General features: G+C 42.4%; 3 protein-coding genes across 3 annotated transcripts in view; 1 reads left to right on the forward strand and 2 right to left on the reverse strand.

The window, feature by feature from the left end:
• Nucleotides 1-15994, reverse strand: ALKBH1 (alkB homolog 1, histone H2A dioxygenase). The gene is made up of 6 exons (XM_068946689.1): nt 15808-15994; nt 12282-12390; nt 7640-7802; nt 3437-3527; nt 2037-2230; nt 1-1529 (listed from the first exon to the last, which is right to left on the reverse strand). The coding sequence occupies exons 1-6, from the start codon at nt 15949-15951 to the stop codon at nt 1106-1108; spliced, it is 1125 nt and encodes a 374-aa protein (XP_068802790.1). The 5' UTR covers nt 15952-15994; the 3' UTR covers nt 1-1105.
• Nucleotides 15984-20330, forward strand: SLIRP (SRA stem-loop interacting RNA binding protein). Its single transcript, XM_068946690.1, has 4 exons — nt 15984-16140; nt 16277-16335; nt 18151-18258; nt 20202-20330. The coding sequence occupies exons 1-4, from the start codon at nt 16047-16049 to the stop codon at nt 20259-20261; spliced, it is 321 nt and encodes a 106-aa protein (XP_068802791.1). The 5' UTR covers nt 15984-16046; the 3' UTR covers nt 20262-20330.
• Nucleotides 20263-23263, reverse strand: part of SNW1 (SNW domain containing 1) — a 17204-nt gene continuing 14203 nt past the window's right edge. Inside the window, exons 12-14 of the mRNA XM_068946673.1 lie at nt 22332-22449; nt 21143-21306; nt 20263-21064 (exon numbers count right to left, since the gene is read on the reverse strand). Coding sequence (XP_068802774.1) covers nt 20860-21064; nt 21143-21306; nt 22332-22449 — 487 coding nt within the window. The 3' untranslated portion in view covers nt 20263-20859. The remainder of the gene's footprint in view (nt 21065-21142; nt 21307-22331; nt 22450-23263) is intronic.

The raw sequence follows: 23263 nt of genomic DNA on the forward strand, positions 1-23263 counted from the left end.
CCAGAACTGATAGCGATCTTTAATTTAAAAACAGAGTTAAGTTTATTCATTGGGAAAGTGCAACAAAATATCCCAGGGACAGAGTATTCCACTCCAAAAATTAAAATTGCATTAAAGACCAGATAGGAAGGCCTGAGTCTTAAACAGAATGGGCACAAAAAGCTAGTGTTTTTCTTTGTTTCAATATATTTATCTTTCAGGTGATAGAGGTTATCACAGATTAATTTCTTTTTTAGGTACTTACTTAATTTACAAGTTCTTTGTTTCTACTTGTAAGCTGTTCTGCTCCTGAAAATGCCAGCTGGGGACTGCAGGACCATACTCTGCAGGCACGGAAGGGGCACATTTCCAAAAAGAATGGGGATGTGCGGCTCAAGCACATAGTAACTGTTGGGAGGACACCCAATTGGGAGTTACTAGATAGAGGCACAATTTACTTAGACTAATCATTTCCCTCTAAAGTCTGAGGTATGTAAGGAAGTCCAGTTCCACTAATAAAATCAGCTTCTGTAGCAGCTGAAGAGGGACAAGCAGGCAGAGGGAGAGGGCAGAACAAAAGCAAGCGTACAGCAGGTGTTGCTCAAGGGAGCTGTTAGTTTCTACCATTGAACCATTTTTTGCTGCAGAGGTGATTCTCCTGGAAGTGCTGGAAGTATGTTTCACACCCATGGCCACCTGTTCCCATTCATACTTGTAAATGATCAATACACTTCAACAGAGCTTTACAAGCCCAACAGTTTTCTTTAATACGTAGCAATTGCATCTTCTGCTAGCACTTTCTGTCCAATGATTTCAAAATACTATGTGAGCATCATTGAACCAACTTGAAATTTTCTACCATACAGGTATTTTAATGAGATCTGAGTTTAGAAAACATGTTTACAACAGAACTGCAACAGAGTTTATCTCCTGAGTCCCAGTCCTGAAATCATCCCTCTTTTCCTTTTAAATTGTGTTTTGCCCCATCTCTTTCTTACAGCAAGGAGGAGTGCGCTCTGCAGAAGTTCCTTTATCCCCACACAGATAAGTGACTTCTAATAAGGTTACATGAGTTCCCAGCTCCAGAAGTTACCAGTCCAGTCCATGTCAGCATGATCTCCCGGTCTCAGCTGTCTGTATTTGGTTTGTGTCTCTTGGCTCTGCTGTTCTCCTGGTGGTGACTGTCTTCAGGGGGTGCTTGGCCCTTTGCATTTGTCCCAGATTCCTCTGGAAATTTCTGACCCTCAGACAGTACCTGCCTGATAGTTATATTAATGCGGGAAGACTGCAAATACTTGGCACAGACCTGCCAATCCTCCTCAGAGCTGTGCTCAATGACTGAGCCAACAGGAAGGTCTGAAGAAAGTGCTTGGTCCAGGCATGAAGGCAAAGCTGTCCCTTCAGGGTTGGGGAGGACCCGGGGCACAGCATGGTACAGCAAGCGGCTGAAGCCAGACATCACCATGATGTCTCCACTGTGCATGAACATTGCTGTTGGGGCTTCCTCCCGCTTCAGGCCCCCAAGCAAAAATATGGACGATTGCCCAAAACTAGATGGTGAGAGGACAGAGAGAGAAGAGAAAATAAATTGAGGTAGTGAACGATTATTTGTACAACAGGAAAATAATAGCAGCTACATTTATTTTTAAGAAGCTAGATGGACCCCTGGTTACAACTTTACCATAAGACCATGCAAAACAGACTAACAGGCCTGGTTTAAGTCAGGCCTAGCATGAGCAGACTCCCTGCCAGGTTTGCAGCTCTGCTGAGGTATTTCATCCTTGCCAGTTAGTACCCAGTTGCCACTCTGCTTCTTTTAGAACAGGACTATACCTCTCCAAGTGCTTTTCCATTGAAGTGCCACTTCCACTGCTATTCAGTCTTCAATAAACCTATGCCCTCGAGTCACAGCTTCCTACTATACAAAGTCTTCAGAGAGTGAAGATTATACATCCAATTTGCAAATTAAGTCATACCAACTTCCTATAACCATAGGCAACCACACAAAAGAAACACACCAAACCCATCACAACACTGAAGTGCTTTCCCTCACTCACCTGAATGATAAAAGGGGACGAGAATGGTCTAACTCAGACTCATCCACATGAATTCCCAGTGAAGAATCAAAGTGATAGTAGTTCAAGATCCCCGCTTGGGCCTGAAAACCCCGGAACCCGCATGCTGCAGCCACTTGTTCTGACAAGAATGCAAGGTCTAAGGGGAAAGGAGTGTGGTGACTTGCTGAGTACTTCTGGAGGAAGGAGAGGGGAAAAAAAGCTGGAATATCAGAACAACAAATACAATTGGAAACACATTGAATGAGAACTCAAAAGTCTGGCTGATGGTCACGGAGAAGGACATATTTGCTTGGAGAATGATTACACCACAGGCAGAACCACAGCAAATTTTCCTCCTTATCATTTAATTCTGGGCCTATCCTGAGATTTCCAGGGAGTTAGTCATGCCTAGTTAATAGTGGTAGTTGGATGTTATTCATAGAGTTAATCATTACAGCTGGATGGCAAACCTGAAGTCACTAAGATTAGGACCTAAGATTAGAACCAACATCCTGATACAGGCTACCACAAATCTGTCAGACAGGACCCACTTTGTCACTACTTCAAGCTGCCAACACAGAGTTCTGTATGTCATCCACAAAGCTCTGAACCAAGCATCTTTATTCCTTCTTTGAAGGATGAGGCAAACAGGAATTAATTGCAAACCTACTTCTCTCTCCATTGAGTGATTTTGACCGAGAGGAGTGAAAGGGAGCAACCACATTTTTATTATGGCCATCCAATAACAGGCTGACCCTGTAAAGATAAAGCTGAAAGCGAATTTGGTTAAGTATCTGCAACATACTGATAGACTGCATGCTCACTCTGCCCTCTTCTCTCAGCCTCCATCTGACCCAGTCTGATGAAATAGTCCATTTTGGTCTGCACAACGTTCAGGAGCTCCAAAATAGCTGTTAGTTGATGAGACTGTGCTACACCAGTTCAGGTGCTAAGTTCAAAGTCACAACGGCAGCAGTCTCTTCCTGCTCCCTCTCACTTCTTCAACAAGAAGCAGTGTTTCTCAGAAGTAGCTGTCTTCAAATACTCGAGGTTATCTCCAGCCTAAGTAGTTAACGATGCTTTTGAGAGCATCCCTTTTGGGAAGGTAAAAATGCTCAGTTACCTGGAAATGGAGTTGTGGGTCTAGAACAAAGTATATACTACCATTTACCTTTCAAAGGAAAGAACACAACAGTGGGCTTCTGCTGTTAAATCCTCCCCAATAAACTCATACAGATTAAAACATTCTTACAAGCATGGCTTGCTCCAGCCTTTCCTGAAGGCTATCTTTTAGAATCATAAGCATTTTACTGTCACTTTATTCCATGATATCCTCCTCTGTCTGACATTCTGAGTACTTATAGGAAAAATAGAAACAAAGAAGAATTTAATTTCAGTACCTTGGTATCCCAATTATAATGGTAACCAAGGGTCACCCAGCGCAGCTTCTCCAATAAGCTTCTGGGCTCCTTTTTACCGGAGCCTTTCCTTCTGCAAAGACAAAATTGAAAGAAATGGGTTTCATGCTAATTTCTGAGGGGTTTTCTGGTACTGCAGAATATAGTAATATGAGTCACTCATCCATACAACAGCCTATTAAGACTGTCTGTGCTAAACTTTTACTTTCAGTGACTTTGTTTTTTCCTCCAAAGACTTTGAAAATTCAGTTCATACAATTTGCGCAGGCTGTAGGGGCTACTACACACTGCCGTCAGTTTGAAAACTTATATTTTCAACATGGTACCTAACAGAGTTTATCAGAGGGAGACATCACAGTGAACTGGTGCAGATTTAGAAAGCAGGATAACGAATAAGCATGTAGTGTTTGTGCACCTGAAAGCAAAGAAATTGAATCTGTGTAAAGGTGCAAATACAAAGAAGGAAAAAAAAAATGTTTGAGGCATTAAATGGAGTATGTCAAGAAGAAAATAAAAGCTTTGCCTAATGGTGAAGTAATTAAAGCTGCATAATACTCTCCTAAGCAAAGGGCCATTAGTTCTACTTCTTGGTACCTTTACAGGAAGCGTTTAGGACAGACTGACTCAATGCTCAGTAAGGAACAAGACTGCTTTTGCTACGAACATACACATCTTGTAACGTCAAGAAGTCTAGATAAATTGCTGGTGTCTCCTATTCAGAACCAATGCAGGACAAAAAGCTCACACTAAATACTTCAAGAAAGAGCATCATAATGCATGTCACAATAACTGTTCTTCTTGAGGGACAACCCTAATGCAGACAGGCCCAGTGGTCTGACACCATACACCAACTTACCTTCCTTGCTTGAAGGTGGAGGATCCAGAAAGATACCTGGGGGATGGGCTCTTACTATGGCCAACAGAAAAGTCTTTGTAGAGTTGCATCAAAAAGTATTACTATAGTAAATCAGATAGAAGCAGGCTAGTGACGAATATGAAAAGGTACACACGTATCTTATATTCCACTTATTCCAGCAATTTCCGCTTTTCTCAAGGCAGATCATGTTATTGTGAAGAAAGAAAGAAAAGGGAAACGTATCCAGAACATCATGATAAATAGTGGCACCAGATGGTTGGCTTTCTTTTATAGGCTCATTAGTTCAGTAAGACATACTCTGTTTTACAAAACAGGAGGCATAATGTTATGCTGCCATGGTCAAGTTTGAACCACGCACCTGCATTTAATGTGCATTTCTGCCTGGATACACAGGTTGCTTCTGCCCTTCACCTATAACGGTCTCTAGTATTAACAGCTCCTAAGCTGAACCAGGAACAGGAGTTAAAGGCCAGCTTCTTTACCTGTAGTGATTTTTCACAGCAGATAGAAAATTAAAAGAAAGTAATCTTTCCAGTTCCTTCTTTGTCATGCAGTAATGGCAACTGCAATTACCATAAAGCAGCAACACAGTAACTGTCAAATACATGCTGCTCCAAACAATTTATGAAGCCTACAAGCAGGTAACACAGCATTTAGAAAAGGGAGAGCCCACGACTCTTTCCTCTCTATCTTTCAACTGCCAAACTTAATGTTCATAATTAAACATTTTTGTAACACCTGCATTTTGAAAGTGCCCTTCATCATCTTTCACTACAACGCTACAGTGTTTGCGCAACAGCAGGAACTCTTACACTCTCAATGGTTCCTTAGCCCTAGCTCTTAGTATTTTGCATGTGATTTCATGTGCAATTGCTAAGGAGAGGAAAGTAAGTTACATATTTGGGGAAGACAGTGAGTTGTAAAACCAGGTGCTCCTGTAAGAAAGCCCTGAGGAGTTCTGGTATAACTATGTTAGAAAGAGAGCAAGACTGAAAAGCAGAGGGGCTTTGCTCTGAAGCTCCCTTTTTTTTTTTTTTTTTTTTTTTTTTAATTCCCTTGTAAGCAATTGCATCTACAAAATGTTTCCCCACCTTTCCTTATACATAGAGATCTATGTTCCTTATGGGGATGCTCTACTCTCTCTGCTACCTTTAGGTTTCCCTAGCGCTTAAGGAAACACCTAAACTCCACTTTGTGGAGACAGCACAGCATACCTTTGGTGATTCCTGTATCCTGCAAAGAGATATGCCATGACCCAAGCACATTTATGCATCTTCTTGATTGCTTTAAAAACTATTAAAGCTGTGTGCAACCCTAGGAGGTCTACTTCTAGACCCTTTTTTAGTTAAGCACTCTGTTTTTCCCCTCCCTGTAAAGCTCTGGCTCCCAAGTATTAGACAAGTTGGCTACTTTGATTCCCTCTCCCCTAAGGAAAGCACCCCTACAGCAGTTTGCTTATCTGGTCTTAGGCAAGCTCTTAATAAAATTGGCAATGTTTCTGCCGGCCATCACTCTCCAAAACATTGTTTTCAACTGAACCGGAGCCAGCTGCAAACTAACTTCTCTTCTGATCATTCCCTGTGCATGCAGGAGTGCTGCTGGGAAAGGCCTGTCAAGTTGGACCAGTACCCCACTTTTTCAGCTCTAGGGCACAACGCTGACCAGCATTCAAAGAACAATTTTTTGTGCTTGAGGTAACACAAATGTAAAAGTCAAAATTTAAAAAAACAAGAGAGGCTTCTGAATTTCTGTAACTAATTTTGACTGAGCCTGGAAAACTCAAGTAGGGGCCTCACTCCTCTCCTAGGGGCAAATATTTAGAAGTCAAAGTCTTGCTTTTGCTTTGCCATATCTTGTAGACGTGAAGAGTATTTTTGAAGTAAAATCTTTGCATTTTCTCTGCAGCAGAGTTTCTGATTTCTACTAATAGACTGGAAGATGAAAGTTGTAGGGAACTCTGGTCATTCCATCAAACAAAACAGCCATTATCAAAAACGAGCAGTGAAATCACCAAGGTAATGATAAAGAGCACATATCTTGTATTTATTTTTATAGGAGCCTCCAGGTGCAAATAAAAGCACTTTAAAACTTGGACAAATTCTCCATTTACCTCCAGATCATCTATGTACAGGAAAGGCAGCCATGTCTCCCACAGAACTTTGAACTTGTGGGACAAGTTCCCCTTGCAGAGTAAACAGAATTGCCATTAAATCGGTACATTTAATCACCACCTTCCGACTGGATGGGCAATGATGCTCAGTTACAAGGACAAGTCAAATTAAGATACTAGCTCTGCGGAAACAGAAACAGTGATCACAAGTACTAAGTTATCATAGCTTATTCAGCTTCTGTTTTCTTACCAGAGCTACAGTAATCATGAAGGCGATCTAAGGCACACACATCTTACTTGGTAGCCAAGGACCATCAAGAGCTACTTGCACATTCAGTTACTACAGCCCAGCTGGCAAGCAGAATGTAACTAACCTGTGATAACGCAGCACTTCTGATCATGAGGTGACACAATGAATCTCTACAACTGATCCGAGTAGAAAGTAGTTTCTTCCTCTATCTGAAAGCGTAGTGGGGAGGCACAGAGTGCCCGCTTGTGCAGTTTGTAAAGAACAATTTAATACTGTAGACAAAAACAAGATGTCTGTCTCAAGTGCCTTTCTCCCAGCACCCCTTTTCCTGCACTGGAGAGGAACATCCTGTACTGGCATATCAGCGTGAAGGGAGAAAAAGGGAATAAAAACAAGCACTACAGAGCCACCCATGAAAGAAAAACGTCCAAAGAAATACTTGGGAAAATGAGACACAAAAACTAACCACCCAGAGGAGCGCAAGGAAGAGCATATATAGCATTTCAATTACAGGATATCAGGACCAACAGCTGACTGGGAAAAGCTAACACAAGGGTGTTTGGAAAGGATCCTTTCTGCCTCAAGAAAACAGGTCTAGAGGGATCTCATGATTCCACTTGCAGCTGAGCTTAAGAGAGCTTCTGATCACCATGGTACCAGCCTGGTGGCTACTTTACCCTAAAAATATGACCGACAGGTTTGGAATAATATGCTACTAGAAAATCCCATTATGAGTGAGAACAACAGACTTAACAAGGATGCACATCAAGCCAGGCAAAGATCTACTTTTAACTTGACACGTTAGACACCTTCTGTACACAGCCAGCACGTACACGATCTTTTTCAGCTTCCCTCCCCTGATGATTTTTCTTAGGTTTTCTCAGAGCTGAGCATGTCTGCTTCTGTTAATTTTGACTATCAGAGGTTATTCTGAGAGGCAGGACTCACCTCAGCTGCTCCTTGCTCTGCCCCCACAGATCAATGGTCTCCTCAGGAGCCATGTGCAGGTCCAGGTTGCAGACATTGGGTTTCTGGGTGTACAGCTTGAGACACTGTTTCACCCAGTGACGCTGACAGCCCGGAAGGAAAGGGTTTGGTATGAAAATAAACCCTGACCACAGAGAAAAAGAGTGAAGGGGAAAAAAAAAGAAAGAAGAGAAAGTATGATTAGCTATATGCCTGTTTTTCTGAAAACAGAGCAAAGGATAGGGGTGGAAAGGTACTGAAAAACCATCTTCGATATACAACCACTGACTCCACATGTGCGCTGATCAAATCTATTAACAGGTCAGAACAGATAAGTTAAAATCTACCGTTTTATCATTCCAAACAAATGGGGGACATAAGATAGAATACAGGGAGGGCAGTCAAGGCTACTCTGAGTAAAAGATTACAGTAAAGGACACTTCTGTAAGGCATATTGATTATAGGTAGATTAAGGGGTAAGAACTTGGAAATCCAGCTGCTTGGGAGTCACCAAGTTTGATTTTGAAAAGCTCCAGCATAATTCATTAAATCCAGCAAACTTAAACTAATTCTGGCCCAGTTTCTCTAGACTTCAAACTAACCTTGCTGCTGCCTCTGAACTCATTCCATCTTCTTATTGCTACTTCAGGGTCATGAACTGCATAGAGCAGTTCACAGGCTCAACAAGTGTCCATTAATGTAAACTGTTCTCTCCTTTGCTTTATGCTTATTTCCAAATTAGTCGGGTTATATCCATCTTTACATTTCTGTATGGTAATACACATGAAAAGGGATGAAAGTCAAACAACATCCCAAACTGCCTGTTGTTTTAGTCTTTGTTGATATACTTCACCGTCAGTGTTACTTAACAAAACAAAGCAAAGGTGTCGCTAGTCTGCACACTCACTTAGCCAGGCCTCTCAGGTACAAGGAGCAGCCCAAATAAGAGGGTTAGCAGAGATGAACTGGATTAACTTGGTTCACACTTGAATGGACAAGAGTCCTTGACATAAGAACTGTCATCATCAGAAGCACGAATGGGATTCTTTGCTGGAGTTTTCTCCCCAGTACCTCAGGTGTGCTTCCTTCCAGGCTAAGGTTGACAGTAGTGATGAATCAGTGTGCTGTACCTACTCTGAGAATCTAGACATTCTCTCAAGGACTGTCAATTCAGTAAGACTCATCAACACAGAATTCACATACAAAGAGAGATCTGGCTATAGGAGGAACAAAGGAAAAGGAGGTTTCAAGGTTTTGCTTTACTTTGTCTTTTTGAACTTTTCACACATACCAAGTTAAACAGTGGCAAAAATAGATGAAAAAGCAAGAAGCAAAGCTAGGAGTCTCAGTAGGATGCAAACTTACCTTGTGGCCTTCGGAAAGGGGTAATAAAAGCACAGAAAAAGCTTCCTGCCTGCACATCTCACAGACCTCACAAGATTAAATTAACTGGTTAGAAAAAGAACCTTCAATGTATTAATAGACTGTCATTCATTTCACTCAATCCCCTGCACTTTCAGACTATGAGCAGCCTTCTGACAGGTCTAGTTACAAGAAGTTTCTTTGCCAAAAGCATTACATTCACTTTCCGTTTGCTTCTGTATAGAACAGAGTAATACTGCCTTTCCCATCTACAACTTTTCATGTGAGGTTTTCAAAGCACACTACTACATACATGAACCATGCTGTACTACACAGGTATTATCTCCAGGTACTAATGGAGGAACTGAAGCCCAGAGGACTAATGACATCCAAAAATGAGAAAAGGAATCCAAGTCTTATGACTCTCGTATCAGAAGCTGAGAACACACTCACTTCTCTCCAAACTCTTTATTGCTTACTCCTAGAAAAACAGATCTGGTACAGATTTACAAAACAGAGAACAAGTAAGATGCGGGTCCCCTCTGTGCTTCTGATGTCAAGAAAGGTAAAAAAGCCTAGCGAGCTATACTAGTGAGCTACATTAGCAGTCAAGACTAATAGTTCCTAGTGTAGTGCTAGAAGGCAGAGAATTAGTCACACACGGGAGGGAGAAAGTAAGAAATACATTTCTGTAGCAATCTTTCTAAGCTGACTAAAGAACACCACAGATAAGCTTTGAAGGGAATTGAACCTCTTAGCCTTAAAAGAGTTGGTCTGAATGGAATGAGCAAAAGAGGAATTCTTTGTTGATCAGCCTTGAAGAAGCAGATGCAATTTTCAAATTGCAGCAAAATCTTACAGCCCATTAAGTATTAATTTATCCCTTGCGAAAGGGATCTCCAGCCTAAGTCAAAAGAAAGATGAGATATGCAGATGTCTAGCAACAAGAACAACCCACTCATAAAACCTATTTGTGGAAATCATAAAGCCCCAAAGTCAGCATCACCCACTTCTCTCAGAATACAGGACACTGCAATAGAAATTCACCCAGTTTCTTTAATCTTATGTTTCACTGTGCTCACTGCAGGGCCAGCAAGAAGTGACCTCACTTCCATTTGCCCATAAACAAACTAAGGATAACTCTTAACTTATTTTAGAGGGCATTTACTTAAACATCTTAAAAGTGCTTTAAGATGCCCAGAAAAAGGCTGCTGGAAAAGGATAAAATGTTGGTATTCTTGTCCCACACAGGACTCATTTGTAAATAGGACTGAAGATTTGTTAATGTATTTGCATTTCATTTTAGTGAAAGGTTTTCTTTGTCAAAGCAGACGAAAAGATGCAGTTAAGTGGAACGTTTGTGATCCCCCACATCTAATGCCTGGGAAAGACATATAGACAGACATAAAATGACAAGCAAGAGCAAGCAAGGACTGCTTATGACACACAAGTGAAACAATAAAAATTAAGAGGTTATAAAAGGCAAGGCTTTTCCCCTGAAGTCATTCAATTCCCTGTGAGTTAACCAAGCCGAATGGTTACTGTGGCTGCCTCAAATCTGGAAACGGCAGGCTGACTTCACAGTAGCGCATAAAGGCATTGCAGTCTTGATGGATCAGAATAAATATGAGGAAAAGTAAAATCAAACAATCAAAACTTCTTTTTTATTGCTGAAATAAGGAGGATCTGGGAAACTATAAGCTTGTCAACCTTACCAAAATCCCTAGTAAGATTATGGAGCAAATCTTCATGGAAGACCTTTCCAGGTACAAGGTGACCGGGAACAGCCAGCATGGATTTACTGAAGGCAAATTGTGTCTAACCAACCTTAGCGCCTGCTACAGAGAGATGTCTCATTCTGCAGACAAGGCGAGAGCAGGGGATGCTATTTATCTTGTCTTTAGCAAAGGCTTCAGCTTGGTCTTCCGTAGCATCACTGGAGCCAGACCAGGGACTTATATATTGTGTGGGTAGAATAAAGGGGCGAGCAAAAACTGCCTAGCTGGACCACCAGGCTCAAAGGGTAGCCATTGATGGCTGAAAGTCTAACCAGTGGCTGATTTTGAGTGACGTTTCTCAGGTGGATAGTGGGGTGAGTATTGGTAACTCTTTTAACATCTTCATTAACAACCTGGATGATAGGACACTCACCCTCATCACGTTTATAGATAACACCAAACTAGGGGGAGTAGCCTATATGCTGGAAGGTAGAGCTGCCACTGAAAGCAAGCATTCCTTGAAGAACCTCATGAAGTTCAGCAGTGACAATCCTGCACCTGGGAAGAATAACCCCATGCAACAGTACGGGCTGAGGACTGATTGTCCAGGGACCAGCTCTAAAACAAAGGACCTGGGGGTCCTGGAGGACAAGTTGAGCGCGAGTCAGTAGTGCACCCTTGTGGCAATGAAGGCTGACTGCACGTTGGGCTGTGTTAGAGCAACCTAAAGGAGCATGAAAGAGAAGATGGAGCCAGATTTTTCTCAGAAGTGCACAGCAAGAGGAGTCACAAGTTGCAGCAAGGGAAATTCCGATTAGATATAAAGATAAAAAAAAAACACAATAAGAGTAGCCAAACACTGAAGCAGGTGCCGAGAGAGGATGGTAATCTCTATCCTTGCGGATTTCCAAAACTCAGAAAGAACCCTGAGCAACCTGACCTAACTTTCAAGTTGGCCCTGCTTTAACCAGGCATTTGGACTAGAGACCTCCAGAGGTCCCTTCCAACCCGAAATCTTTCTATGTTTCTACCAGGTGAACTGAAAACCTAATATCCATTTCAGCTTTGGAAATAACCTGCCTTATGCAATTACTCTGTACCTTGAATAGGATGAAGGGTTCCTATTCACTTATTGTACTAAGTGTTCTACACTAGTGACTAAATGCCACGTTGCAGCCCTGAAATGACTGCATTTCAGGCATCTATTTAATGATCCGAACATATTTTGAGGAAAAGGGGATGCTACAGAAATAAAAAATCTCGATCAAAGTCTGTGGCAACAGGGATTCATTCTCACAAGGGAAGGTCTGGTTGACAGAGATCATGAAACAGCTGGTCCTTCTGTTCTGACCTGCATATATTGCTTCATCCCACCCTTAAGCTGACCCATTTGTCCTCCTCCACTTAAACTAACATTATATTATGCTTAGGCAAAGCAAAATAGATTTTTCACGTAAGCTAAGGAGGATAAGAGGGGAAGACCCCTGGATCAGAAGCAACAAGGTTGTGTTTTTCTTGAAATTGGTGAAATCGGAGGTACTTACCCGGATAGCCAGTGAGGCCATAGGCTTTCCACTGGCTAACTGGCTGTAATCCTGCTCTGTAGGCATCTTGATCACTGACTGAAGAAACACTGAGCTGTGATCTGAACACCTAGCAGAAGAAAACAGATCTGGTAAAAGAATATGGAAGAAATACAACACTCATTCCAAAATAGCACCTATAAGAAAGAACGGTACCAGGGAGTCTTGCAAAAATGTCAATAGGACCACAGAACTACCATCTAAACAACCATGAGCAGAACAAAGCATGCTGCTAACAGAGCTGGTACATACGCAACGAAAGAATGAAAAGGTGGCTACTGTTCTTACAATACTCAGGGATCAGGAGCGATGTCCTTCATTCATAAAGAACAATTTATAGTAATGAGAAAAGATTCTGCACTATTTGTTCATTTCCACAGTACAGCCTCATCATTACAAAACATTCTGGTAATTATTGATCTCCATTAGAGGGACTGTAATATTTAGCACTCATAACACTTCATATCTTTGAAGCATGTTCCAAATACTAGCTATTCCTCATGACCCCACAGGGTAGATGACTATTCTCTTCTGTAATTTGCAGAAGGAGAAATTGAAGTACAGTGATGAAGTGGCTCGCCCAAAGCTGTCTGATGAGAAGTAATGAAGGAAACCCTATAAATTAAGTTCTACCACATTGCCACTTCTGTTCCCAACACGCAAGTCAGCAGCTCTAGGGTTAGCAAGAGACATTTGAGTGGTTTCGCGACATACTCTCTTGGGTCACAACAGCACGTTATTTAAGATGGAATAAACCAACACTATTGCTCTAATAAGCAAACTTGTCCACTGTGTTTCCGCTACCTTCTTCCCTTACAACTGGGAACGTTCTTAGGGAGAGCACGGGAGAGGCAGCTTGGTTTTGATCTGGCTTAGTTCCCCAGCTCATCTCCCCACGTGGCTGTGCAAGCATACAGGCTGGCATAAGGGAGGAGCAGCACAGAGATAGTGGGAATAAGCAGGCAGAGGCAGGCAAGACTTGGTTTACGATAATTTGTCTATGAAGTTAAGGCCTAAGTGCAAGCACTCAGGCTCTGCAACGTGAACAAGATACAAACGTTAGTCTCTCTGCAGGCTGGTACAGATCTAGTTACAATCTTCTGAGCATTGGTTAAAATTACATACATGAAATTTGTGAGAAGACTCTAAACCAGTGCTGGGCAGCAGTTTCTGGCAGGTGCCTAGTTCCACCAATTTTTCAACTCTCTTTGCCAAAAGCAGCTCTGTGACTGCCAGCCTTGAATTAGATCAGAGCCCTGTCTGCAGAACATCCCCAGGAGGGGTCTTCCTTTGACTGAGACTTTGCCACCTCTCTGTCTTCTCAAACTGCTTACACGCTGCCTGCTGCCAGGGCTTCAGGAGGACAGGAGCTGTTTCCATGCTGAAGAGCTGCATGTGCTGTACTAGTCAAATCCTCCCTGTAGCAAGGCAGCTGGGGTATGTCTCACTTCACTGAAGAGCTCAATCACTTGAAGCCCTTTTCTGAGAGAAAAGGAAGAATGGTATCTGGGCCAATCTGGCTGGCCCGCAGCTCTACTTAAAGGGAAAAGTCACATTTTTAACCCTGGGGAAAGGGGAATAAAATATGTTTTCTGTCATAAGCTATCAACCTATCTTATAAGGTAACAAGCACAAAAGAAAGATATGGAGAGGGGACAGATGCTTGCGATGCTTTCAAGTACTCAGAATTTCCCAGAAGGGCTGTAGCATTGGAATGCATGTTATTTGATAAAGGATTGCTGCAAGCTCAGGAAAGGCTGAAATGTTAACAACTCCCTTGTTTAAGGCTAAAGCATTGAACAATTTCATGCAGGTCAGGTTTTATGTCCAGTTAACAATATTAATGCTACTACGAAAAGACAGAAAAATAAGTATGTTTAATAGAACAGTAAAAAAATGTTAAGCATTTGAAATGTGAAAAATCAGCTAAGATCTCATTTAACTATATTCTCTACTCCTTTTATTTGTAGAGACTCATACAGAGAAAATTCCTGCTTGACAATACTTCAGAAGATATTTATTATCTTTTTATGAGGTGACAAAATAGACATGAGTTTAAAAGATCACCTCTCAGTAATTCAGGACTTGGTAAACTGCTAACAGTGATGGATACTACTTTCAGGTGTGCTCCTCATTACAGGTCTCTAATCCACTGCAGTGGCTGGAGTTTTGTCCTCATGGCTAAGCCAAATGCTTATTAAACGCAAGAAAGAGAAAGGAGAAGAAACTTTACTGAAGGGAAGACAGCAAGAACTCTAGCCACACATTTTAAAGCTGGCAGAAGTCTATCTTAACTCTGGCTCACTCAGGTTTTCCAGGACCAAAACAAAAAGTATTGGTAAGGCCCAGGAAATAGTGAAGGTGACAGCTCTAGCAGTGAAATTGTTATTTTCAGTCCACACGTTCCTTTGCTTTCTTTAAGCAATGCATGGTTCAGAAGCCTTGGAGATCCCTTATTGCAGCAAAGAAAGTTAATTAAATTTTTACTGCTGTAAATCAACATAAGCAAAAATGGTAAATCTGAGAATAGGAATTTTGTTACCATGGCAACATCAGATATAGCCCTAAACACAACTTCATCCCTCACAATCATCCTTTGTCTAGGAAGGATTTTCCACTCACAGGTACCAAGCACTTGCGTAGTCAAATTTTACCTGAGAGCTGCTTTAGCATTGTCCCTACTCTTAGCGTGTCTTGCGAAGATGCAAGATATACACAGAACCAACTGCATTAAAGGCAAAAGACACCCAAGACGTCCAAGCGGCATGAGGGTGCATGTTCAGACTGGATGGCTGAGATGTTACCTCTCTCAGCTGGTCATTTCATTCAGCTAAGAATCGATCAGTTCCTGAACTGTCAGCGTTTAGCCAGGCGCATTATGGCACACCGGCTCTGAGGGGCTTTTGGGGTAAGAGTGGCACTTTGGGGTGCATTTGTTCTTAGTTTGCACGAGCAGAATCACATTGGACCTTCAGCATCACGTTCTCCTCATGAACTGCTCACGCCTGCTCATGCAACTTGTTTTTCTACATTATAACGACCCATAAGAGGTTCAGTACTAGAGACCAATGTCTTACAGCCAGTAACTGAACGGACTTCGAGATTTGACATCGAATACGAAGAAAAGAAACAACTGAAGAGAATAAGCTGCGGCAGTGTTAATAAATCCCCACGCTGACACACCGTAAAGCTGCTCAGAGGCAGAAGGACCACGTCCCCCTGGGTGCTGCCGTGGGCCAGCCCGGCCCGGCAGCCGCACGAGCCCGTCCAGGCCACGCTGGTGAGAAAGCCAGCGGCGCCCCCGTGCTTCGGAGCCAGAAGAGCGGGCACGCCGGGGCCGGGGCCTCACAGCCAGGCGGCGGCAAAGGGCCGCCAGGCCAGGCCAGGCCAGGCCAGGCCAGGCCAGGCCGCCCGGCCCCGCAGCAGCCGCCGCGGCTGCCGGCCCCCAGCCCCGCGAGGAGGCGGGGGAAGGGGAGCGCGGCGTTACCTGCCCCCCCGGCACGGAGAAATCCACCACGCCCCGCAAGTCCGACGCGTCCCGCTGCCGGTAGAACCGAAAAAGCCGGCGGAAGGCGTCCTCCCCGCCCTCCCGCGTGAGGGCCGCCGCCGCCCCTGCCGCCATTTTGGCCATGCCGGCGCCGGGCGGCCGGGCCGGGCCGGGCCGGGCGCGGAGGGCCGCGGCGGGGCGGGGCCGCGGCGAGCCCCCGCCTCACCTCACCTCCCAAGATGGCGGCGGCCGGCGCGGTGCGGGCGGCGAGCGGGCGCTCCAGGAAGCTCTTCGACATCTTCGTGGCCGAGGTCCCGTGGACGGTGTCGAGCAGTGAGTCCGGCTCCCCCCCCTCTCCCCCGCCCGGTGCTCGGGGCTGCTGCAGGCCCCGCGGCCGGCGGCTGGGGCCCGCGCGGGGCCCGGTGGCGGCCGCGGCCCGCGTGACCAGGTGTGCCTTTCCCCTCCGCAGAGGAGCTCAAGGAGTATTTCTCTCAGTTCGGGTCTGTGCAGAGGTGCCAGCTGCCGTTTGTGAGTACCCGCTTCTCCTTCTCCGCACCGATGTTAGCGTTTTATGTGCAAAATAGGAAAGGGCCGCTAGCTGGTGCTGTCTGGTTTCCCCGCAGCAGGGGAGAGATCGATATTTAAAGAGTTTGCCACCAAGCATTTTCCATGTTTCTGTAGTGACGGCTTTGTGCAAATCTGTATTTGTAGTCAAGTCAAATTTCCTGTGCTCTCAGCTCTTTAACCCTTTTCTCACTGGGTGCTTCTTGCTTCTTAGAGAGTTGTAGACCTGTTTTATGTTCCCATTGGCTTTGGAAAACTTTTAAAAAGCAAATTTTCTCAGATCCTGTTGTCACTGCCGCTTCTGAATTATTAGCCTAAAAGTGTTTTGAGGTTCCCTGTTATGATGGTATCTTACTTGTGACAAAAGATAAAACCTTTCCATGTGCAGTCTCCCTGGTCGAACGGAGAGGTTCTTGTGTTTATTGGTGTGGGTTCACGTCCCATCCGGAGTGAAAGGCCTCGCACAGGAACCACATCCGCTTTAGGACGAGCTGTTAGCTGTTGCCCCTTAGCTGTTTAGGTTATCCACGCTATCAGCGGTTGATTAAGGGTGCTAGCGTCTAGTGAAGTTTCTTAGAGACAAACTGTCAAAAAAAGGCGTTTCTCTTCTACTCTGTTGTGGATTGCAGGTAACTGCTGATGGAGCGGCGGTTCTCCTGCCTGCCTATATTTCTCCACATTAAGTAATCTTCAGTTAAACTAGGCTCAACGTGTAGTGAACTTCAATTAAATTGGGTTCAGTATCAGTTCAAGACTAGTTTGGAAATGTAGAAAAATAGGTAGAGACAATCTGGTTGTTTTTGAAAACTTAAGTTCAGGACGTGTTCAGTAGGTTTTTGCCTGCTGTAGTCTGTCCCTTGTGGCTGGAACGCTGTGTTGTTCATTGCCAAGGCTGGCAGCTTACTGTAAACCTTCCTTCATCATCAATTAGAGCTAAACTGCTGTGCACATGTATGTGGTTTTTTTTTTTTTTTTAATGACTGCTTTGGGAGCATTAATGCTTTAAAACTGACAGAGTTATTTCTGTTACAAATATCTACCCTGATTAAGATCTCCCTGGGATACCAAAACAGTGCAATGTGACTACAATACCTTGTAGTATAAGCTTCAGGCATGATTAGCAGCGTTTCCAGATATTGCTGAAGCTTACTGAATTCAGTGGCAGAGCTGTCGTGGCCTCTTCTGTACAGCTTGGGATAATAAGCACTCTGGTAGACCTGGCTGTTCTGCATTGTTCTCCCATTTACTGACAACTTTCTCTTTGACTGGCAAATTATTTTTAAAAGTAACTTTTTTTTTTCTTCTTCCTTTTCAGTGCAGTTTTGTGCTTGTCAACTAGAATTGCAGCCTGCTTTCTTAATATTTTAAACAGCTGCTTTATCTTGCTGAATCCTTTTTAAGTACTTGGGCAGGCTTATTTTCAAATCAAGCAGCCATTTAAATGTCAGTTCTGTTGTGACTGGCTTGATAGTAGATATTGCCTGCAGTTTGAAACAACTAGCCATGTGTTTTTCCAGTCTTCAAATATAACTTAAGGTATTAAATTTGTATGAGTGCTGGACTCAATTTGAGAGAAAGGAATGCAAAACAGCCTCTGCTAGGCCACCTCATGTTGTTAGTAAGAATAAATATCTTGAAAAGTGTGAAACAGGCTTCTGAAAAAGCAGGTGTTTTTTCTGATAATTCCTGAATCCTTGCAGTGAATATTTATATGAAATTCTAACAGCCTATGTGAATCCGTTTTACAGCAATTGAATTTTGTTTTTAATCGGTAATTAGGACCGAGACACAGGCTTTCACAAACGCTATTGCTGGATTAAATTCTCGACTCCAGAAGATGTTCAGAACGTGCTTCAGAAGGACTCCCACATACTTGAGGGTGCCAAGGTAATAGATGTGTTAATTCCTTTAATAATTCTGCCTTCTTTTGGACGTAGTAACTCTGCCCTACTAGTTTCAAGGAAGGTTAATCGCTTTGCCACTTAGTGTGCTTTTAGTGTAGTCTTTTAAAATGAGTAACGCTTGTTTATCCCCACCCACTCCCAGCTTGACTAGCTAGGCTCTGCAACATATCCAGAGCTCGGAACCCCTGCAGTGCTAAGCTAAAAGAACATGAATATGGCAAGACTGTTCAGGAACAGCTGTGCAGCTAGTTACTATTCCTCAGATAGGTTTCTGCAGGTGGACTCCAACATCTTCATGTACATTGGGGGCAGGGGGGAAAAGGGAAGACAAGGAATTTAAACCTAACCTTTAACTGTAGTGAAAACAGGTAGTTGGTGACAGGACTATCCTTTCTTAAAAGCTCAAGGAGAACACAGCTGTCTCCTTTCATGTGTTCAGGATAACTTTGTAAGTTAGCTGTAGTGTAGCTTTTTTACTTAGAAGGACACTAGCTGTAACCTTTTAAACACAGGTAAGGAGAAAATATGACACTACTTGGAAATTTCAGTACATTAGTATATTGTATCAAAAAAGGGCCTACAGCATCAGTCTAAAAACCCTTTGGTCTCCTACACATATGAAGTAGCGTGTCATGCTGTCAACATGTCTGTTAGAGCTGGACAACTCTATTGTTCAGCTTTATTGCAGTGACTGGAGAGCAAAATTTTTTTTTTTTTAATTAAAAGAGCCACTGCTTTCCAAACACTTGGTATACAGTAGTGTTAAGACAGAAAACAAGGATAAAAGGACAGTGGTACATTTGGGGTCACTGACTGCCCAAAGCTATTAATAAGTTAGCAGGTCTCCTGTCAAAACCATTAACATCTTGCCTTAACGGTCACTCAATGGGGGTAAATTACTGTGGCAACTTATAGACTTAGACAACTTGTCTTTACAAGAATCAGACTTACTACATGCTTCAGACCTAATAATTTGGAAAGAACCAGGAACAATAAGCAGCATGCTGCAGTGGACATGAGCAATTATTTTCTTTGAGTACTTTTCTTTGCAAATAGTTAATATCCCTCCAAGAAGCAGGTTCCAGACTTCAGACATTACGAGATGTTAACATTAAAATGAATTGGTGAGAGACTTCAGGGATGCCTAGAGTATACTGATTGTGATAAACCTTGACATGGTTCATAGCACTAAGGAAATCTTCAGTGCTGGTAGTTACTTAGTACATCTTCCTAAAAAGAGTTGACCTATGAGTTGTACCACAGTTGTTTGTAATTAGAAGCAGAAATTAAGCAGCTGTCTGCTAAATTTAATTGTGGAACTGAGAAGCCAGGCAATAGGCTAAAGCCTGGTAAATTGAGCTGAAAATAACGCAGGATGTTATCTGTCTGCGGTTATCAAAATAAGCCGTAAGATTAACGTAGATGACTTTCTCAAGATTCTTGGAAGTTACTTTGCTGCTTTTTATTCTTGCAGTTGTAAAACAGCTACATTCACTTATCTGCCTCAGGGGTTAAGGAGTGTCCTTTAAAGACACAAGAGCTAAGAGGCTTCTGTACAGTGAAACAAAAAGCAGAAGACAAGCAGTACTTAGTCATCTTCATTTTTTGAAAAATGAAAGTTGCTCTAGAAGAAAAGTGTACTAGCATTTCTCCCATTTTTTCTAGGCTCACCATAGACAGTTACCTTCTGTTAGGTTTCACTTGAAATTCCAAGAAGCTTTTAAGATTCATCTTGCTGACACAATTAGACATTGCTATGCAAATCATATCCAGCCTTCCTGTCAGGATCTTAGCATTTGTGGTTATGGCTCAAGAAACTGAACAGGTTACAGACCTATCTGCCTTCCATAAGACTGTTTTAGAAGACAAATGAAGAGTATCAAACCTTCCTGCCTAACTAACTTGATTAACTTCCATCTTTTTCAGCTCTCCCTCAGACAGCAGCGAGGTAGAAGACGCATTCAGCCAAAAGAAGACTCAGAGTGAGTGAGCAGTGGAAGGAGGTTTTATTTCACTAAATGTAAAGAAACTAAAATAAAGATCACTTAGAAACTATGAATGAATATTTCATTTAGAACAGAATCCAGCTGTTTCCCCTCCTGGTTCAAAAAAAACCCCACCTATGGTCACACTAAAGAAACACTGAACCATAAGCTCTCTAGCATCCCTATTACAGCATAAGACAGGGTAATTATGTACACCAGGGGAGCTTAACATATGCAGTAAAAGCTTTAGCTATCTACAAAACCTAAAGCTGTAGGAAGGGCTTACATTCTTACTCTGAGATGCCAGGCCACAGGGAATTAGCAAAGTCAGAGTACTTGTAAAAGAACAATTCCCCGTGAAATATTTCAGTGGTCTGCCTTCCTCCGCTTTCCATGGGTAACTGTCCTATGTAGAAGAATTACTCTATGTGTGTGTGTGTATATATATATATATATATAATGTATCCACACAGCACAAAGTTGTGGACTGCTTGTTTACACTGCCACCCCCCCTGCACACAACTGTGATAGTAAAAATGCCTTTTGCATGAAGTCCAAGTTTGTAGTCCATTTCCTTGCTCCTCAAGAAGAGGAGGCACTTAGTCCTTCCTCCTCTTTTTGCCCTCATGCTCATGTTCTTTAGGGCGGCTGCTATCAGATGGCCGTTTGGAACCACCGTGTTGTTTAGCTTCTTCCAGAAACTTGTCCAGACCAAATGGATCCTCCTCAAACTGAACTGGTCCATCTCTACCCCTTCCTCTGGTGTTACGATCCGAGTTAGAAAACTCTTTGTCAGGTACAAATCTGCAGGAGAAGAGATGATGGTCAGTTGCTTGTAATTTCAGAGTGCTGGATGAGAGTATTCTTCAATAATTTTCTTACCTATTAGTCTTTATTCGTGCCTCTAAATCATCACCATACATGTCCTTATCCACGTTTTTGCTTGGTCTGTAGATGTTCTGGGCCATATCTTTCCCACTTCTCCAAGGCTGGTCATAAACATTATAAATTTCATCCTCTCCTCCAGCAAAGCCACTGTCCATACCCTGTGAAGGAGAAGAATGACCACAGCAGCGTAATGCAAATCAGTCTGCAGAACTTTAGCTAATTTACTTTAACATCAAGATACACTTGTAGTGTGATCCAGATTCATAAAGATGATAAGACTATCAATTTCAGATGAGTTCAAGCACTTAAATTATGCAACATATGTATGGTTTTGGGTCTGGGCTTAAGTCCAATTATTACGAGCCTCAGTCAGGGACACCTCTTCTCTTCCAGAAAGCAACAGGAAGGATTACTAGCCATTTGCATTTCAGAATAATGGATCGATCACTTCAGTCTGCCTTGCAAGTACAGCTGTCTACAATAGCAAGTTAAAATGATATGGAAATGCATATTCATTAGAACTTCTGGAAAACATGATTTAAGCCAACTGATCCAAATCACACAGAAGCTTATGTAAACTGTGAAAGGAGGAGAAATGCCTGCTTCTTCTCTTCTGATACATTAGCTTTCCCTTCTGCCTGCTAGTCTTTCACTGGAGATATGAAAAAATTAGGAAGATTGATTCATAAACTGCAGGACTATTCAGGGACTTTGTGATGCCTAACCTATTCTATCTCTGAATAGTACAAAATAAACAGAAAATAAATGTTGCTGTTAATTATTTGTATCTCTTAAGATGGATTTTTAACATAGGCAATAATGGGAAAGGCAAGTATTTACCTGCTTCTCTCTCAGAGAAAATTTCTCTTATTCAATCAGTATATTTATATAAAAGAAGATGGATTCACTCCAGATTGAAGGCAAAATAGCTTTCTCCCCCCACCCCCAAAACCCTTTAATCCTGTTGCCGATTCAAATTACCCAATTTTTGTTGCAATAGCTACACCATAAAGGAGATGAACAGTTTCTTTATCAGTTATGTTGAGTCTCCTTTCAGAGCTCATCCACACTATCCATGAGAACAGGGTCCCTCCGCTACTCTAGCCATAACCACAAAGGAGAGATGAGCTGTTTGCACGTCCTTCTCTTAGAAAGCTACACAGCTGTGAAAAGGTATTTTTACCTTGCTCTGGTTGAACAGCCTCTGATCATATTGGACTTCGTTGGATGGCCTGGGGTTGGGTACCCCTAGGGCAATAACTTCACTGATATCTCTGTTCTCATTTCTCTGCAACTTTGACCTGAATTAAAAATTAAATTTTATTAAGTCAGATAAACTATATTGGTTTACATGCTCAACTGCAGCCTGATTGCTGTATTAATTACTAACAATTTCTCTTGGGAGCTAGAGTTCGACTTTTGCCCTTCCTTACTATGTAACATTTAAGATTTGTCTCCTGGCAAGGGAAACATTCGGGAAAGTTATGTTCAGCTGGGCATGACATTTAAATTTGCTTTACACTATCTGCAGTTTACATCAAGCTGACTTGGTCCAAAATGTCATATTTATTTTTTGCAAGAACCAGTGTAATTATATTCTAGGAAGGCTGAGCAATCTAATTTTAAGATATTGGAGATTTTAAGCCTCCAGAAACCATTTGTGCTCAGAAATCTCACTGGCTTGAGCAAACAAGATACTTCAGCCTACACTCATAAATCTAAGCTCAATTCAAATGAATAGGTTGAATAAATAAAACCACTAATGATAACCCAGTCTCAGTGAAGTTACAGGATCCAGGTTTCAAGCTTCATTGTCAACATGTTAATTAAATCTGAATATACTGAAGTTCTAATAAAACAAACAAAACACTACTCCTCCTTACATCTAGAGGATCCTAAATTTCCTTGGTCAGAGATGTTTGGCTGAAGTTATTCAAAGCTCAAATTCTCCAAAAAAAAAAAAAAAAAAGGAAAAAAAAAAAGGGGGAGGGCAAGAAGGGGAGGGGAGGGAGAGATTACACAATTAAGTGCTATGTTAATCACTACAAACTAGCATGCTGGACTCTTAAGTTGCTAGGAAGGTATGAGGCAAATACCTTTTACATATTCTTCAAG

This window comes from Struthio camelus, chromosome 5 (genome assembly GCF_040807025.1).
Source record: "Struthio camelus isolate bStrCam1 chromosome 5, bStrCam1.hap1, whole genome shotgun sequence".
Taxonomy (NCBI): Eukaryota; Metazoa; Chordata; class Aves; order Struthioniformes; family Struthionidae; genus Struthio; species Struthio camelus.

Excerpts from the sequence above, each read along its gene's own strand:
- ALKBH1 (XM_068946689.1), bottom strand. The coding sequence starts at position 15,951 with ATGGCCAAAATGGCGGCAGGGGCGGCGGCGGCCCTCACGCGGGAGGGC. Across the intron at positions 3,528-7,639 it reads CAGAGCAAGGAGCAGCTGAG|AAGGAAAGGCTCCGGTAAAA; the intron begins GTGAGTCCTGCC and ends TTGTCTTTGCAG. Across the intron at positions 1,530-2,036 it reads CGTCCCCTTTTATCATTCAG|TTTTGGGCAATCGTCCATAT; the intron begins GTGAGTGAGGGA and ends CTCACCATCTAG.
- SLIRP (XM_068946690.1), top strand. The coding sequence starts at position 16,047 with ATGGCGGCGGCCGGCGCGGTGCGGGCGGCGAGCGGGCGCTCCAGGAAG. Across the intron at positions 16,141-16,276 it reads CCCGTGGACGGTGTCGAGCA|AGGAGCTCAAGGAGTATTTC; the intron begins GTGAGTCCGGCT and ends TCCCCTCCGCAG. Across the intron at positions 16,336-18,150 it reads AGAGGTGCCAGCTGCCGTTT|GACCGAGACACAGGCTTTCA; the intron begins GTGAGTACCCGC and ends ATCGGTAATTAG.